This window comes from Macaca thibetana, chromosome 11, assembly GCF_024542745.1.
Source record: "Macaca thibetana thibetana isolate TM-01 chromosome 11, ASM2454274v1, whole genome shotgun sequence".
NCBI lineage: Eukaryota > Metazoa > Chordata > Mammalia > Primates > Cercopithecidae > Macaca > Macaca thibetana.
Genome location: NC_065588.1, coordinates 9244083 through 9263534, shown reverse-complemented (window position 1 = coordinate 9263534; position 19452 = coordinate 9244083). Strand labels below are relative to the sequence as shown.

The 19452-nt window shown below is 38.0% G+C and overlaps 1 protein-coding gene and 1 pseudogene across 2 annotated transcripts in view; both read left to right on the top strand.

Moving 5' to 3' along the window:
• The window catches only part of LOC126931414 (pregnancy zone protein), a 59069-nt gene extending 45716 nt beyond the window's left edge, over positions 1–13353 (top strand). Inside the window, exons 23-36 of one of the 2 annotated variants that reach the window (XM_050749598.1) lie at positions 1332–1415; positions 1668–1844; positions 2132–2219; positions 3624–3780; positions 4399–4473; positions 4885–5065; positions 7358–7581; positions 8849–9067; positions 9242–9369; positions 9887–9977; positions 10523–10591; positions 11457–11559; positions 12608–12649; positions 13199–13353. In XM_050749598.1, coding sequence (XP_050605555.1) covers positions 1332–1415; positions 1668–1844; positions 2132–2219; positions 3624–3780; positions 4399–4473; positions 4885–5065; positions 7358–7581; positions 8849–9067; positions 9242–9369; positions 9887–9977; positions 10523–10591; positions 11457–11559; positions 12608–12649; positions 13199–13221 — 1661 coding nt within the window. In that variant the 3' untranslated portion in view covers positions 13222–13353. Of the gene's footprint in view, positions 1–1331; positions 1416–1667; positions 1845–2131; positions 2220–3623; positions 3781–4398; positions 4474–4884; positions 5066–7357; positions 7582–8848; positions 9068–9241; positions 9370–9886; positions 9978–10522; positions 10592–11456; positions 11560–12607; positions 12650–13198 lie in introns of those variants that run through there. The other variant, XM_050749599.1, reaches the window with a different exon arrangement.
• LOC126930329 (translationally-controlled tumor protein-like) lies at positions 5540–7349 on the top strand (annotated as a pseudogene).
• Positions 13354–19452: the final 6099 nt, after the last annotated feature.

Sequence of the window (19452 nt, the reverse complement as noted above, 5' to 3'; positions counted from 1 at the left end):
TGAGCCCAAGAGAGCAAGTTAATGTGACTCAGGTGGTACAGACAGGACTAATACCTGGACTTTCTTGGTTTACACGTAGTTATTTTACCTGAATAGCCCAGTGGCTGCTCACTGACAAGCCCAGCTGCAGAAGCCTAGAGTGTCCCAGGACGAGGTAGAAAGAGAGCAGGGTTGGCCAGGCATGGTGACTCACATCTGCAATCCCAGCACTTTGGGAGGCTAAGGCGGGAGGATCACTTGAGGTCAGGGGTTTGAGACCAGCCTGGCCAATATGGTGAAACCCTGTCTCTACTAAAAGTACAAAAATTAGCCAGGCCTGGTGGCGGGCGCCTGTAGTTCCAGCTACGTGGGGGGCTAAGGCACGAGAATAGCTTGAACCTGGGAGGCAGAGGTTGTAGTGAGCCGAGATCGCACCACTGCACTGCAACCTGGGTGACAGAGTGAGACTCTGTCTCAAACAAACAAACAAACAACAACAACAACAAAAACTAAACAGAGCAGGGTCATGATAAGTTTGAATCCCAAGAGATAGTCTCTAAAACAGCTGCTGACAAAACATATAGCATTTTCTACCCATCTCACTACAAATGTGTGTTTTCCGTGTCAGAAAATAATTTACATTTAACTTCATCATATCATTGAGAACTAGTTCTAGCTTTTATACAGCACTGCCGCATTATTAGTTCTATGTCCAGAGTGTATACAACACTGTATTTGTCATTTGAGAAGGGCTAATTTAAGATATATTCATGTTATATTCATGTTATCTATTTATAAACATGGGAATCCATTCCAATATTATATAGAGTAAGGGAGGCAGTAAAATAACTTGTATTATTATGAGTATAAGTGTTAATATTGCGACGAAAGAGAGCGATAGTTCCCCCACGAAGTCTTAGACTTCTTTTAGAAAGCTACTGAGCACAGCAATGCAAAACATAGTTAAGTGAGGAGAGGAAGGACTCTGGAAGTCACACAGTGCCAAAAGCAATTAGACTGTTAAAGGTAATCTCATCATTAAATCAAATTCTTATTCCTAGAACCCAGAGTTCCTCAAGGAGATATAATAACATTACTGCTCACTCTAATAATAAAATAACCACAATAATAATAATTGCTCACATTCATTGAAATTCAATATGTTGCAGATCCTGTTCTGAATGTTTTACATGTATTTTTTCCTCAAATCATCACAATTTACCCAAGGTCACAAAGCGGGGCCAGTACCGTATCCAGGCAGTGTGGCTCTGAAGCTCTTGCTACATTATAATTGCTAAGTTGTATTGTAATCGTAGATGTCCTCCTTTAACATGGGCTGTCTGTTTCTAAAGGTGCTGATGTGTCTGAGCGGCTGTCCTTGAAGCTCCCATCAAATGTGGTCAAAGAATCTGCCAGAGCTTCTTTCTCAGTTCTGGGTGAGTCACCTTCCATTTAGTAAACCTGGGCCAAAGGAGTTGCCACTGTACATCTTATCTATGTATTTGTATTTGAATTATCAAGTTCTTGATAGCTGCTATTCTTATTAGGATCCTGGAAATCACACTCTGTATGTATAACTTATCTCTTACCTAAATGATAGACTCTGAACTTAAAAGCCATTTTTGTGAATAATGTTGGCTGCTTATGAACTGAAATTATTCTGACATCTAATCTTTCACATTCCCCAGGTGACATACTAGGTTCTGCTATGCAAAATATACAAAATCTCCTCCAGATGCCCTATGGCTGTGGAGAACAAAACATGGTTCTGTTTGCTCCTAACATCTATGTCTTGAACTATCTGAATGAAACCCAGCAGCTGACACAGGAGATCAAGGCCAAGGCCATTGGCTATCTCATCAGTGGTACGTGAGACAGAAAAATTTACTTTGTTACTCTAATGAAACTTTTCCCAATGAGGCTTCAGTTATATCATCAAATATTAACCCACGATGACCATTTTTATGAAAACAGCAATCTTCCCACACTCTAACAGGATGTTGTGTTCTGATATATCCATAACATTCACAAAACTATGGCAGATCACAGGACGTCATAAAATGTCCGTGGCTCCTGGATGCATCAGCCTGCACATATGGATGGCCTGCCTTTCTTTAATGCTTCATGAACCATCTGTAGCCTTCCATTTCAGGTTACCAGAGACAGCTGAACTACAAACACCAAGACGGCTCCTACAGCACCTTTGGGGAAAAATATGGCAGGAACCAGGGCAACACTTGGTAAGAAAGAAAATATATTCTGAGTTTCAACTGTGAGTTCAAAACATGCATATAGAGATTCCCTGTCTTCGTCCATTTTCTGTTGCTTATAGCAGACTACCTGAAATTAGGAAATTTATGTAGAAAAAGAAATGTATTTCTTACAGCTGTGAAGGCTGATAAGTCTGAAGTCTAGGGGCCGCGTCTAGTTGAGAGTCTTCTTGCTGGTGTGGACTCTGAAGAGTCCCACGGTGATGCAGGGCATCATATGACAAGAGGATTGGATGTGCTCAGTCAGGTCTCTCCTTGTCTTCTTTTACTTTCTTTGTTTTACTTTGTAGAGACTGGGCTAGCATCTCCTCCTCTTCTTATGAAGCCCCCAGTGCAACTCTCATGATAGCCCTTTAATCTAGGAATGCATTCATTCCATTCATTACAGCAGAACCTTCTTGATCCAATCACCTCTTAAAGGCTCCACCTCTCAATACTACCACATTGGGGATTAAGTTTTAACATGACTTTTGGTGGAGAAACCATTTCTAAACCATAATGCTACCGTATTTAATTATTATAGCTACTCTGCAAAGTGAGAGTTATTAGCTTCATTTTACAGAGGAGAAAACTAATATTCAGTGTGGATAAACAAATGTGTCAGGAGCAAACATGTAATAAGTGGCAAAATTGAGAACACTTTTAGGTTGACTTTTTTAATCCAAAATACCCAGACCCTCTTCCTTCTCATGTTGCTAAAAGAACATTATAAGTCTGTAACTTGCCCCCTTAAATTGTTGCTCAGCACTAAGAGGTGTTAGAAAAATTCTAGAAAAGACCACAACATGGTAGTAAGGTATGACGGAGCACACCTTACTACCGTCATACCTTACTACCTTCTACTAGATGATATCCTTTCTCTCTCTCTCTGTAGTTTTGCCACACAGGCAAACACAGGGGAAAAAAAGTGGAGGGGCAGGATGATGGAGGGAAATAGTTACTGAAGCAGAACATTAGAAGTTAGGTGATTAGAGTTAAAACCACAGAAAGTAAGCTAAGAAATCTATGAAAGGAAATAAATGCATAAAGCCCACAGTGTAAAAGCAAATGCCTTACTTAGTTAATCAACCAAGAAAACTAGAAGGAGCTTGAATCTCTAAAGTGGCCTAGAAATGCTTTAGGAAGCAAGGACAAGTTGGTAATGGATTGAACAACATGTGGCAGCAAAAAAAAAAAAAAAAAAAAAGAAAGAAAGAAAGAAAAGAAAAAGAAAAAAAGAAATTTCCAAGTTAAAAGAAAAAGTCTCCAAACTCTCAGTAATAGCTGATTGACTTTCTTGGGGGCGCACTGTGATGGGGGAACCTATGTGTACAAAACAGAGCAGTAAAGCGCTCAATGAAAACAGCCTCAGCACTGCATTTTTCCTCCCGCTAGGCTCACAGCTTTTGTACTGAAGACTTTTGCCCAGGCTCGATCCTACATCTTCATTGATGAAGCACACATTACCCAGTCTCTCACGTGGCTCTCCCAGATGCAGAAGGACAATGGCTGTTTCAGGAGCTCTGGGTCACTGCTCAACAACGCCATAAAGGTGAACTGTTCCATGAACTTCTGACTCTATGACACATCAATATAACATCCCCCAGGGGTGAGGGGAGGAAGGAGGCACGAGGAAATTGCAAAGATGAAGTCCTGGATAATGTGGGAAGGCATCAGGGAAAGAGTATTAAACCTTCTACAGAGAAGGAAGAAACTGGGCCAGATGCAGTGGATCACACCTAGAATCACAGCACTTTCAGGCCAAGGCAGGTGGATCACTTGAGCCCAGGAATTCAAGACTAGCCTGGGCAACACAGCAAGATCCAGTCTCTACAAAAACACATTTTACAAAATTAGCCAGGCATGGTGGCCTGTGCCTGTAGTTGCAGCTACTTGAGAAGCTGAGGCAGGAGAATTGCTTGAGCCTAAGAGCTTGAGGCTGCCATGAGGTGTGATAGTGCCACTGCACTCCAGCCTGAGCTACAGAGCAAGACCCTGTCGAGAGAGAGAGAGAGAGAGAGAGAGAGAGAGAGAGATAAAAATGGTATACTTTGAATGGTGGCGTTACCTTACCTGATAGAAACAGATACTGAGGAGGGTTTCCACCCAACAGAAGAGAATATACTAACACTTGGCATTGGAATTAATCGAATCAATGTTGTATTCACAGGGAGGTGTAGAAGATGAAGTGACCCTCTCCGCCTATGTTACTATTGCCCTTCTGGAAATTCCTCTCCCAGTCACTGTAGGTACCAGCTTAATCTGATTCCCTGCCATGAAAACTGTAGACCTGCTGTCTGGAATGCCACCCTGCTAAGGGCTGAGTCTCAAGTCTCTTTTGGTTCAATGATGAGGCATTTCTCAGATGGATAAGCTCTTTGGTTGATGCATTCAGAGGGATTTACACTTGTCCAGTAATGCCCTTAGACTATGTATCAAAGCCAATCCTAAAAACAGGTTCTCTAGTCTTATTCCTTAGAATTGAACTATAAAGTGAAGAGATCGAAATATTTTTCTATTTAAATTTGATGAATATCTAGCTGTCTGCCTATCTGTCTGAAATCCATTAATAACATCTGACTGTCAATATCCAGCTCTTGACTTGCAGACCCTCTATTCACCCTAGTTTGACACAACCACCTTTTTGCCTTTACAGCACTCTATTGTTCGCAATGCCCTATTCTGCCTGGAGTCAGCCTGGAATGTAGCAAAGGAGGGGACCCATGGGAGCCATGTCTACACCAAGGCATTGCTGGCCTATGCTTTTTCCCTAGTGGGAAACCAAGATCAGAGTAGAGAAATACTGAACTCACTTGATAAGGAAGCTATGAAAGAAGGTGAGAGCTCTTATAAGTGGGAGCTGAACAATGAGAACACATAGACACAGGGAGGGGGACAACACACACTGGGGCCTGTCTGGGAGGTGCAGAGAGGGAGAACAGAGAGGATAAATAACTAATGCATGCAGGACCTAATAACTAGGTGATGGTTGAGAGGTGCAGCAAACCACCATGGCACACCTATGTAACAAACATGCACATCCTGCACATGTACCACAGAACTTAAAATTAAATTAAATCAAATTTTAAAATAAATAAATAAATAATAAAAGTTTTTTTTAAGTGTGCAAAAAAAGGTGAAAGCAAACAGCAAATGGTACCAAATTTCCATTTCCATTTACACTGCTTCTACAAAAAGAGGAGAAATATATTCCTGCTGAAATCCACAAGTTTCATCTGTAATTCTTTAGCCAAGTCATGCCTTGTGAGATCAGAGCACCTCTTATAAAACTATCTTCTCTGGGATTGCATATGTTATACAGAACGGAACATAATAGACGTAATGCTGCTGATAAAATGTGGAATTTTATTTCTACTTGCTAAAACCAATATAATAGACAAATATATTCATTTTCTCATGATTTCTGCCTACTTACTTGAATGAAAAGAAGTACAACAGCTCTTGCATACCCCCTAAACCCCCCACCCAACGCCGTCCTGGCTGCACCATGCTCGCTCGCTTCATGCTCCAGGCTCCTGCTAAGCTAGCACTGCTGTAGTCTCCTTTCAGCTACCATCGTAATTATCTACCAGGATCTCATCAGCCACGCTGACATGTTCTCTGACATTTACAAGATCCAGAGATGGAGGAAGGACTGTGCCTGGAGGTGGAGGGGAAGATGGTCAGTAGGACAGAGGGTGACACTGATGACTCGCTTATTGGTGGAAATGCCTTCACTGAGGTTTCCCAAGGCGAAGGTACTAGAAGCAGAGTAATCACCAGTGTTGATATTGTCAAGAACAATCACATGCAGGAACCAACTTCACAAAAGAAGCCTACAAGAAGAACATCAAAGCTGACATAAAATCAAAGACAAACTTAAAGAACAGAGACCAGAAGGAGTTAAACCTTTTATGACAGGAGCTACAGAACAAATCAAGCACACTCTTGCTAATCTCAAAAACTACCAATTCTTCACTTGATTTTAGCCAAAAGGTCAAGAAGCAATAAAATCTACCAGTTCTTTATTAGTGAAAACAGTAACTCATATAGCATGGTGCCTCTGCTGGACTACCGTGAGGGTGGTGTGACTCCATAGATGATTTTCAATGGTTTAGAAATGGAAAAATGTTAACAAATTTGGCAGTTACTTTGGATGTATCACCTGTCATCATAACTGGCTTCTGCTTGTCATCCACACAACACTAGGACTTAAACAAGTGGAACTGATGTCATCTTGAGATCTTCATTTGTTTTGACCATGATTTATTTGGAGCAGAGGCATTGTTTTTAAGGAAAAAATGTCATAAAGATTGTCTAAAAATAAAATGCATTCAAACTCGTTTGAAAGAGTGTTATATAGTTTAGTACATATTTAAATTCAATCTGTCTTGTAGTGTTCTTGGAGAAACTAGAGTCTGGTTGTAGACCACTATTAGAAAGAATACAACTGCCATGAGATAACTTCTACAGTGGAAACTATATCTGAGGCTGGAGTACAAAAACAACAAGAATCAAAAGTTTTAATTCTGAGTTGAATTAACGGGAAAGAACATGCTTATAGCAGTGCCAACATTTGAAGTGGGGCCTTATACATTTCATCACCTACAATGGAAGTAGTTAACTCTGGAAGATGTTACCGAAAGAACAAAAAGGGACCGATGTGGTTGAGGAGGAAAAAAAAAGAAAGAAAAGAGATACAACAAAAAGAAAGAAAACTCAGTAACATTTTCAAAGTATTTTTATCTCTATTTGCCAGAGAGAGCATCACAAAAGTCATTTTAGGTTTTATATTCTAGTCTATACTGCAATTCTCAGGAAATATCACAAACAATGAAAGAACTCTGTCTACCACTTTTCCCTTCCATCAGTCCAACTAAAATAACATTTGAGAGATTGGTGAGTATGCTCTATGCTGCTTCCTCCATCAACCTACCCTACCGTCATCCCACAGGACGAAGTTCAGCATAAAAGTGTGAGTTAGTGAGTTTTAGGAGTTTATGACAGAGAAGAACTTGCTTCTCCTGTATTATTTTCAGCTCCATGTATTATGAATGTGCATTCTCTTATTTACCAGTTATAATTACTTATTTATGAGTTGCAATTATCTCCTTTTTCTTACCCTTAAGACAACCTCGTCCATTGGGAGAGACCTCAGAAACCCAAGGCACCAGTGGGGCATTTTTACCAACCCCAGGCTCCCTCTGCTGAGGTGGAGATGACATCCTATGTGCTCCTCGCTTATCTCACGGCCCAGCCAGCCCCCACCACAGGGGACCTGACCTCTGCAACTAACATTGTGAAGTGGATCATGAAGCAGCAGAACTCTCAGGGCGGTTTCTCCTCCACCCAGGTCAGTGGTTCCCAAAGACTCTTCTGCTCCAAGTTCACTTGGCAATTGGGAGGCTTAAAAGTAGAGCAGGTAATAGAAAAGAGAAGGCAATTATTAAATCATAGAATAAGTATCTAGGAATATTTGAGGACCATGGGAATTTAAAGGAAAGACTTAAGACATCCTCCACAACCATTTTCACTAAGCCCTATGTTAATATGTTAGCAACATGGAGACTTACGAGGAGCATCTTTACCCTCTAAAGCCGTGCTATGGTCATTGGACACATTCTAGACCAGAGTTTTTCAGCATCGACACTATTGACATTCGGAGCCACATCATTGTTGTAAAAGGAGCTATCCTCAGCCTTATAAAATGTTCAATAGCATCCCTGGCCTCTCCCCATCAGATGCCAGCAGCACCCCACTTCCAGTTGAAACAAGAAAAAATTTCCTCCAGTTGGGAATCAATGTTCCAGACATCTTCAGAATCTAACAAGAAATCCTCTAAGATGTATCCCCCCAAAATTGTGTAATTAAAAGCACAGTGACTAAGTAGAATCCACTTTGATCTTTTCAGAATGAGAAGTTCCATTTCAACTACTCCAAGGAACTCAGCCTCTTCACTCCTTTCTACCTTCCCTGAGAGTGCTCTTCTTACTTTCTCTTTAAGTTGATCTTTTTTAAGCTGAAGCTCTTGAAAATTTATTTTTCTAGCATAATTCTAAAAATATTTTATCGAGAGTATAAATGATTGTATTAAACATCCAGAGTGTCTGGCTTTTCCCTCTTACTTGTCTTCTTTCAACAGTTAGGATCTACATAGTGAAACTTTTGTTTTTCAGAGAGATTAGGTAGGGGAAATAAAAACAAACTAGATGAAGGTAAAAAGAAACTCAAGAAAGCGCAACTTGTCTCGTACCATTTTTATGTACAGTATCCCTCTTCCATCTAACTGGTCATCAATCATCTACTTAAAAATGGTCACTATTTTTGTCTTAACTTCTTAGTTTTAGACCTATTCTTTGAAGGACATATCCAAAAGGACTATCAATGAAAATAAATTGTGAAATTAATAAATATTATTAGCCTTTTATTTCATTTGGAGAAACTGCAGCATGATTTTGATAATGCCTGAAAGGCAGAGAAAAAGGAAAGGCAGTTAGTGAAGATCTACTTTAGGGGTAAAAAGTCAGCTTCCCTCATGGCAGGTTAACACAGACTTTGGAGGAAAACCCCAGACACCAAAAATTTACTCTTTGGGGCGGTTGTCCTCTCATCTCTTCCAGGACACAGTGGTGGCTCTCCATGCCCTGTCCAGGTATGGAGCAGCCACTTTCACCAGAACTGAGAAAACTGCACGAGTCACCATTCAGGATTCACGGACCTTTTCCACAAATTTCCAAGTAGACAACAGCAACCTCCTGTTATTGCAGCAGATCTCATTGCCAGAGCTCCCTGGAGAATACGTTATAACAGTAACTGGAGAAAGATGTGTGTATCTTCAGGTGAGGCTCCAAGGTTATATGGGTGAGAGTCCACTTTAAACTTGCCAATGGAAATGGAAACTCTGTTCCTTCCTTCCTGAGAAAGTAAAGGGCACCTACGGAGACATTAAATAATGAGGAAGTGAGGGGTCCCAGAAATAGAGAGAAACTGATAGTGTCTTTGCTGTTTCACAGACATCCATGAAATACAATATTCTTCCAGAGAAAGAGGACTCCCCATTTGCTTTAAAAGTGCAGACTGTGCCCCAAACTTGTGATGGACACAAAGCCCACACCAGCTTCCAGATCTCACTGACCATCAGGTAAGACATTCTGACTTCATCACCTGATCTTTGGCCCCAAAGTAACGTGGAATTACCAGAAATTAATAGTGCATTAGGAAGCTATGTTATTAGATTAATATAATTTGGAATTGATATATCTATAAATGAATTTAACCTTTTATCATTATGATGTGATCCTTTCTCTACTAAAAATATAAAAGTAATATATACTAAATCACGAATGAACCATATACATGAGGTGTGCAAAAACCATAGACATGTTTAAAATGCCAGTTAGCAAGATTCACTACCAAAGATTTCGATTTGATAGTTTTGGGGTGATGCTTAAACATCTCTAATTTTAGCAAGTGGCAGATCTGATGTATATTCATGTGTCCAATGTCAATGTTGCACATGTCCAGGGAACACTGACCTTTGTAGAATATTGCTGGGACAACGTATTGAAGACAGACAGGCTTAAGGTGACTCTTGGAAGCAGAAATTTGGCTTTCTTTTACATATAAAACCCTAACTTCTTTTTTCCTTGACACTACAGTTACACAGGAAACCGTCCTGCTTCCAATATGGTGATTGTTGATGTAAAGATGGTATCTGGTTTTATTCCCCTGAAACCAACAGTAAAAATGGTAGGTGTATTTTAATCCTAATAGACCTCACACAAAAGTATGTTCTGTATCTCCAAACTAAGACCACACCAGTATCAAAACCATGTCAACATCATCCTGCCTCGAAAAAAAATATTTTCCCCAAACCCAGGAAGTAAATGAACTATTTATTTGGCCCTAAGCTAAGGGACATATATGATACCAGAGAAATGCACAAGGAGTCCCCACCCTTAGGCCACTCATAGGTTAGTTAGGAATTTAAAGCACATGAGCACAAAACAATAAAACCACCCAAGAAAGATAGGATACGGTTTAAATCCCAAACTGACTGACATGCACTAAAAGTTGGGGAAGGGAAAAAACCAACGTGAACTAAACTTATCAAAGATGCCAGAGGATCTAATGTGTTACTTGGATATTGAAGAATAGTGGAACTCTGGACCTGAAAACAATTAGCTTTCTTCTCTTCAGAGAACGACCATTTGTCCCTTATTACAATCTGCTCTAGATTTCACAGAATTCTCACATCTGTTCTCTAACTTTCTGAGTTTTCCAATTCTCTCCAGCTTGAAAGATCTAGCTCCGTGAGCCGGACAGAAGTGAGCAACAACCATGTCCTCATTTACGTGGAACAGGTGAGGGCTCTGACATCCTGGCTGAGACTACATATAGGTCATCTTTCTAAGTGAGTCTCTCTCCTAGAATAGTAAATAGTCAGTAATATAAGGAAAACAATCATTAGCAATGACCTTCCAGAAAGTTTCTCTATTCCAAGAAGAGTAAGAGGGGAAATCTCCTTTGAACTCCATGTAGTGTTCTGTTCTATTTTCAATTATGTTAAAATTGGAATATGAATATTTCCATGAAATTTAAAGTATAAAATCAATAGAACAAAAGGCGTACCATGTATTCCTTTTGTTTTAAAGACCCCACTCCCCAACAATATGAATAAATATTAAATTTGAAGTGATAAATCAATAGGACTAAAGGTTTATCATGCATGCCTGTTATGTTAAAGACCACCTCCACAAAATGAATAAATATGATCCCAGTGGTTGACTAGTGATAATATTAACATTCTAAAATGTCACCATAAAATAAAATGTGGATTTTATGGATATTTTCAAATAAGACCATAAAACAAAGAAAATGTTTTATGTATCCAAACAGAAAGAATACTTTGTGGTTTTAATTACAGGTTGTATGAAACCATGTTTCTCCAGCTTAGAACACATTCACATGGGCCCAAAGATTTAATCTCATACCGAAGGACTACAAAATAATAGGGTTGTCTCAATTGTTTAGAAGAAAATCTGTGAAAATTTGTTGACTGTAAATAGAGTTCCCCAGGATGCATTCTAAAACCCGTCTTGACATCCACAAATGTCTGCTCACTTAAAGACACTGGCAAAAAAGAGTCAAAGAACAATAAGAATATGTTTTGCTCATGAGAGAAAGGAGGCTTTCTAGGTTATTGATTACTCCCACTTTTCCTTTTAGGTGACAAATCAGACACTAAGTTTTTCCTTCATGGTTCTGCAAGACATCCCAGTAAGAGACTTGAAGCCAGCAATTGTTAAAGTCTACGATTACTATGAGACAGGTGAGTGAGAGAAAAATGAAGCAATTAATCTTAACCAGAGCCAAGAAATGGATCCTGTTGTGACAGTTGATCCTGTTCTTAGCCCAGTTAGTCAACATTAATCTTTTGTTTCTTTCCTCCAAGATGTATACTATGAAAACGACTTACTACAGTCTGGCCAACATAGTGAAACCCCATCTCTACTAAAAATACAAAAAATTAGTCTGGTGTGGTGGTGTACGCCCTGTAATCCCAGCTACTTTGGAGGCTGAGGCAGGAGAATTGTGTAAGCCCGGGAGACAGAGGTTGCAGTGAGCCGAGATCCCGCCATTGCACTTCAGCCCGGGTGACAGTGCGAGACTCCGTCTCAAAAAAAAAAAGAAAAAACAAAACAAAACAAAAAACATTTACTGAACAAATTTATCAATTAGTGTTTTTTGAGTCAGAAACTGAAGAATTTAAAAAGAATGATAATATATAGTCATTGCCTTCAAGTAGTTTAGAGACATAGGTAACATAATACAGATGAAAAGATTATATAACAAGGAAAGACTATTTATGACAAATGAGTGTTAGTGAGCTAAGCAATAAGTTTGAGAGGCAAAAACAGCACAGAAGGCTGGTGCTCATGAAGAACAAACAGGAAGAAAGATCTGATTTGGATCCTAGAGGATGAATGCCATTTTGGGGGTCTATAAAAGTAGGAGGAGCGTTTCAAGCTGGAACAATAATCTTAGAAAAGGAATTAAGGGAGCAAGCTGAACAAAGTGAATAGAAGCAGAGAGGTCATGGAAGAGAGAACTACAGATTAATGCAATTATGATCATCTTCCCAAGAATTTAAAATTTGAACATATGCCGTCTGAACAGGCTTCAATCTGCATCTCTGGTCTCAGGGAAAGAATATATAAATATGCTAATGATCCTGTTTAATTCTGGTCTATTTACATGAAGTTTTGACAATTCTGATATGGCATGCTTTTCTCCAGTAGTAAAGTGACTAGACAGATTTACCACAGTCCCTAGTTCATAGATCTTTTGTTTCTTCCTTCACCCAATGTATCTTTCAGATGAGTCAGTGGTTGCTGAGTATATCGCCCCCTGCAGCACAGGTAAGACGTCACAGCTTATGACCAGTACTAGATGGCATTAACTCACTCTCCAAGAGCCCCTACATTTTAAATTCTCTACAGTGCTTTTCCTACATCTGAGACAATCCACATGGCATGTCCTCACACCGAGCAAGCCTATTCTGTAGCAGACTCTCCAATTTCAGATATTCACTCCCAGAAAAGTCAATAAGCTTTATTTGTAGGACAGCTATCTCTAAAAGCAACATTTCACTTCACAGCTAACTGGGCTTCCTTCAACACAATGGTCAACTAATCACACCCCTCAAACCAAATCTAGCCTTACACTTAATTTTGTAAATGAAGCTTTATTGGCACATAGCCACACTTATTATTAATATTGTCTATGGCTGCCTTTGTGTGCTGATTAGTCATGGCAGACCACATGACATATAAACCTAAAATAATTACCATCTGGCCTTTCACAGACAAAGTTTGCTGACCCTGCGTAAACTCACTCTGTTGCCCACACTCAACTGAATGCTCCTCAGGAAACCCTACAACCTTCTTACGTTTTTCTTTTCTCCATAGATACAGAGCTTGGAAATGTTTGAGGACCATACAGGCTGTATATTTTGCTGGATTCTCTGTCCTATACATTTACTTAGAAGGAATGGCGCTATTTGTCTCTATAAAATAGACACTAAAAAGGTTTGCTGAATAAATACGTATTTCTGGTCAAACTATCATTTGGTGCGTCAGTCATTCTTCAGACATTAATAGCATGTTCACATGATGAGTTATATTATTTCAAATACTATTAAGATTACAGTTGTGTAACATATTTGCTTGTATTCCAAATGTGGATATAAAGTCAAATCAAGGATAATTTTAAATAAAGTTCTAAGAAACATTAGAAAAAAAATGTTCTAGGAAGATTTTACTTAGAAGCTAAAGGCAAAAGTATGTAGTACTGATTAATAATTAGGAAGGCATAAATATTTCTTGAGAAAGAATATCCTAAGCAAAAGCATCAAAAATTGATTTGACTGGAGGCAAAAATGATTGCAGTAAATGGAGAATATGTTGGAAAGAGGCAGTATTGTACAGTGGTTAAATTTTAGACAGTACAGCCAAACTGCCTAGGTTTGAATCTTGATTCCATCCCTGCCTCACCAACTAAGTCACTAGGGCAGTTATTTATTTATTTATTTATTTATTTATTTATTTGTTTGTTTTCCACTATCCCTTCCCCCAGTGAGGGTTTCTTTCTTTTTTTTCAACTTTTATTTTCAATTCCGAGGTACATGTGCAGAATGTGCAAGTTTGTTACATAGGTAAACATGTGCCATAATGGTTTGCTGCACAGGTCAACCCATCACCTAGGTATTAAGCCTGACATCCATTTGCTATTCTTCCTGATGCTCTCCCTCCCCAAACTCTCCCTTACAGGCGGCAATGTGTGTTGCTCCCCATCATGTGTCCCTGTGTTCTCATTGTTCAGCTCCCACTTATAAGTGACAGCATGCGACTTTTGGTTTTCTGTTCCTGCGTTAGTCTGCTGAGGATAATGGCTTCCAATTCCATCCATGTCCCTGCAAAGGACATGATTTCATTCCTTTTTATTGCTGCATAATATCCCATGGTGTATATGTACCATGTTTTCTTTATACAGTCTATCATTGATGGGCATTTGGGTTGATTCCATGTCTTTGCTATTGTGAAGAGTGCTGCAATGAACACACATGTGCATGTATGTTTATGTCTTTATAGTAGAATGATTTATATCCTTTTGTGTATATACCCAGTAATGGGATTGCTGGGTCAAATGGTATTTCCACCTCTAGATCTTTGAGAAACTGCCACACATTGTATTCCACAATGGTTGAACTAATTTATACTCCCACCAACAGAGTACAAGCAATCCTTTTTCTCTGCAACTTCACCAGCATGTGGTGTTTCTTGACTTTTTAATAATCACCATTTTGACTGGCATGAGATGGTATCTCATTGTCATTTTGATTTGCATTTCTCTAATGATTAGTGATGTTGAACTTTTTTTCTTATGTTTGTTGGCCACATGAATGTCTTCTTTTGAGTTCATGTCCTTTGTAGGGCAATTGTTTAACCTCACTGCCTCAGCTTTCTCACTGAGAGATGAAAATAACAACAGATTCTATTACTGAAATACCAGGGGTCCGGGTCTAGGTCCTGCTGCTTGCTGCACAGAAAGTCAATCACTGAGACAAGTATTGCCAAGGAACAAGGCTTTAATTGGGTCCTGCAGCTGAGGAGATGGGAGTTCAGTACCAAATCCATCTTCCTGACCAACTAAAACCAGGGGTTTATATAGCAGGGAACAAATGTAACAACTTGTAAGAAAATGGGAACTAGGGAGGGACAAGGAAGCAATTATGATGAATGAGGTATCCAATGTCTCATTGTCTGGATGTGGTGATCTGGTGAGTTGCAGTTCTTTTATACTTTCTTTTGAGAGGCCTAAAGTTCCTTTCCTGAGGAAGGAAGTCAGATAAAACAAATGTAAGTTTCAAGTTTTAAGACCAGAAAGGTCAATTTCTATGTTTATCCAAAATAAAAGTCTATGGGATTATTGAGTCAGTTTCAACTCTAGCTCAAAGTATTATTTATGAGAATGTGCCATCCTCCTGGAAAAGGGAAAAGAGAAATAACTGAATCAAGCAATGACTCAATGCTTCTGCTCGAATGAGTTGTATGTCAATTTTACTTACATTCTATTGGCTAAAGCAAGTCACATGACCAAGCCTGGCTTTAATGCTTTAATTATAAGATTGATGGTGGAGTGCTGTGACTTTTCTCACAGGCAGGCACACAAGCCACATGACAATGTGAAGAAATACATAATTGTCTTACAGGGACAACAGTAGATAATTAAGAAAAAGCATGAAATTCCACACAGGAGTGAAACATAAATACAACTTAATCTCACAAGCTTTTATTAAATAGTTCCCCCATAGCACACTAATTTGAAAGGATGCCTTTATCCCATACTAAATTCCCACACATTTTGTGGGGTATTTAATGAATTTCTAGTCTGTTTCTTTGCTCTCTCTGTGTATTCATATATCATGTTATTTTAATTGTCATAATTGTATATTTTAATATCTCATAGGGATAGTTCTTCATCATTGCTCTTATTTTTCTCAATACACCTTTATTTTCTCATATGAAATTTAGAATCAACTTTGTTTTTTTTTTTTAAAAAGTTGGAATCTCATCAAATGTGTGCATTCACATAGGGTACACGGTCAGCTTTTCGAGGTTGAGTTCTCTTATCCAAGAACAGGTTGTATTTATTTATTTTTAATTGTCATTTTTCAAGTCTCCTTATGTGTGTTTCAGTATTTTAAAGATTTTTCTGTATAGGATACATATACATATATAGGATATATATATATATTTAGTTTATTTCTAGGTCTCATATTCTTATTAAAAATGTATATATATTTTATTATATAAACTAGTTACATATAAAAAGATTTGCTATGGAATTCCCTTTTATTAAGATATAATTTATATACCATAAAATGCACAAATGTTAATGGCAAAGCTTGATCAATTTTTATTTATGGTCAAATGCTATAGAACATTTTCAGAATTAATCAATCCATTCCACTTGGTTACCTTGCAACCTCAGATCACTGATGAGTACAAGAAAGGTTATAGTTTTGAAATATTATCCCATTTTATTTCTCCTTGTTACAGTGAAAGCAACATTTTATTGCAGCTTTTTATATCCCACATAAAGGCTGAACTCCAAGATCACCATTTTGCAGCTCATAATGAAATAATGGATCTAAGGCTTGCACACCAACAGTTTCTAACATTACAAAAAGTGAAATAGATACTTAGGGGATCTTGATAAATGAATAAAATACTACCTGTGAGGTTACAAAAATGCTAAAAAAAAAATCGAAGCTAATTCTGCTTAAACCTAGATATATCTATTAATTTTCAGAAAACACAGAGTTCAAAGGAACATGTTAAATTATATAATGGGTATGTAATCTGCAAAATTCGTACATGAAGGAAAACATTGCAAATTCTCCCATAAATACATTATCTCAGAAAGAGAAAGAACTTATAAGTTAAAAAGAGATTTAAAAGACATATTAATCAATCACAAAGTATGAACCTAAATTAGATCTTTATTCAAACAACATAAAAAAATTATGACATTTAATCAGCAATTAGAAATTTGTGGCAGCTAAATATTTGAATACTTATGATATGAAATATTTTTACTAAATGTTTATATACAACAATAATATTATGCTTTTGTTTGAAAAAAAATCCTTATCTTCTAGAAACATATAATCAAATACTTAAGGATATTGCTTCCAAATGATGGTAGGAGAGGTATAGTGGTAGAATGTAGATGGTAATATGGATGGGATGTGGGAAGGGTAAAATTGTACATGGGTTAATGGATATTGGGGATGTGCATTGTGGATATATTTTAGTATTATAGTATTGTATGTCTGGATTCATAATACTGTCTTGTCTAATTTTGTTTTGTTTGAAACTCTTTGTCATATAAACTTTAAAATTAAAAGTGAATAATAATGAAAGTCATAAAACTATTTAGACTGAAAAATAATTAAAACATTAAATGTCAAAATACCTGGATTGGGTCACAGGTGGTGGCTCATGCCTATAATCCCAGCTATGCAGAAAGCTGAGGCAGGAAGATAGTTTGAGCCCAGGAGTTTGAGGTTATAGTGAGCTACAATTACACCACTGCCCTTTAGCCTGGGTGACAGAGCAAGACCCTGTCTCTAAAAAGGAAAAAAAAAAAGAAAAAAAGAAAGAAAAAAAAATCTGAAGTTGTTTAAAGTAAAACTTAAAATTCAGGGAAGTGCTTGCCATGGGTCTCTCACACAGTTGCAGTCAAATGTTGACTAGGGCTACAGTCCTTTGCAGATTCGACTTGACTAGTGTCCAAGACAGCTCCTCATACAACATGCCGTCAATGCTAGCCAACACCTGGGGATGTCAACAAAGGTGCCTACAAGTGGCCTCTCCTTGTGATTCAGATTCTCACAAAATGGTGACAGGATTCCAAGAGGGTGTGTCTGAAATACAGGCATTGCAGGGGACCAAGGAAGAAATTAAAAGACCTCTTAGCCTAACTTTGAAAGTCATGCATTATCACTTCTATCATATACCTTTTATCTAGTGCAATTCACAGGGCAAGCCCAAATTTAAGGAGAGGAGACTACACAAGGGCATGAATACTATGAGGCATGGTTCAGTGGGGGAACAATTTTCAGCAACTAGATACCATAATCTTCCTCTGGAGCCCCAGTGATTTGCATCTCTCCTGTGTGCAAAATACACTCATGCATAGTCCCTTCCAATATTTGATGTCTCATTGCAATACTGCACCATTCTCAAGCTTGAAATCTAGGATCTTATCATCTAAATTATGTCCAAGTATATTTGAGGTCCCTAGAGTTCATCTTCCTTGAGTGCAGTTTCTAATGCACAGTTTCTCTCAATCTGAAGACCTGTAGAATAAAAACACAAGTCATCTGCCACCACACAGCTAGGAGGAGTCACAGGATAACTGTAACAGACATTCCTGCTTAAAAGGGTAGAGAACAGGAGGCACATATGAGTTACTGGTCCATAGCCATTCTGAAACATAGCCAGGCACATGTCACCAGTTCTCTCACCAGGGCTCAGTCCTCCTTCCTCAGAGTAGTTCTCTGCTGGTCTGGGTTTCTTGTACATGCTAATCAATCCTTTCTTTTTCACAAGAATGGACATGTGTTAGTTGAGAAGGGTTCTCGGCCTTTTGCCTGTCTATAAAGTTTGAGGGCTCTAAAATCTCTTTTCATTTTGAATTGTCTCTATCGTTTGAAGTCCAATCTGGCAATATTTCTACTAATACAATTCTCTTAAAAGTTCATGAGTTTCCTATGAACCTCAGTGAGATTTATTCCCTAAGACAAAAGCAACACCTACAAATCTCTCCAACAAAGACCATTCTCTAGCTTAGGCCATGTGTGAGGCTGTTGTGAATAGGATTATCAGGATTTCTGTTATGGTCTAAAAGACACACCCTTAAATTTCTTAGAAGTCATTTTTTTTTTAACCTGAGAAAACCTGCTAAACATACCTTACATAGTTCTGAATCTTAATGCAGGATGTTGCAATCAAAATTTTGACTTTATCTTATCCTGAGGTCACATTTGTTGTCCTGCCAAAAACATTTGTAAATAAATATGATAATTTTGCATATGATAAAATTAACATCCCAAAACAATTAGTAGGGTATGGACCTTCAAAAAAAGCAAAAAGAAAAGAATATGTTGGTACAGATAAGTATTCATCTATATAACAATAAAGTGTGATACATTCCTCATGCCCTACAGGAAGATTCAAAATTTACTAAATACTTAAGTGTTAAAAAGGAAGCTATAAAAGTAGAAAACATAAGATTTATAAATTTGGAGTGGGAAAGACCTTTTGAACCAAAATTCAAAATCCAGAAGGCAGCAAATAAAAGACTGATATAGTCAATATATTTAAAGCAAAATCTTTAGTGGAGTAAAAAAAAAAAAACAACAAAAAAACAATTAAAAAAACCCACCATACACAATTTCAAAAATGAACAACAAACTTGGAAACAAAATACCTGCATTTACAAATCACATCACTGGAATGCCTATAAAAGAGAGAGAGAATCTAGAAATTTTAAGATGTGAACAAGCAGCTCATAAAGAGTCAAAGAAGGGAACATATAAATGGCCCTTAAGTTATGAAGCCATGCTCACCTTTATTTGTCAAAAGAGATACAC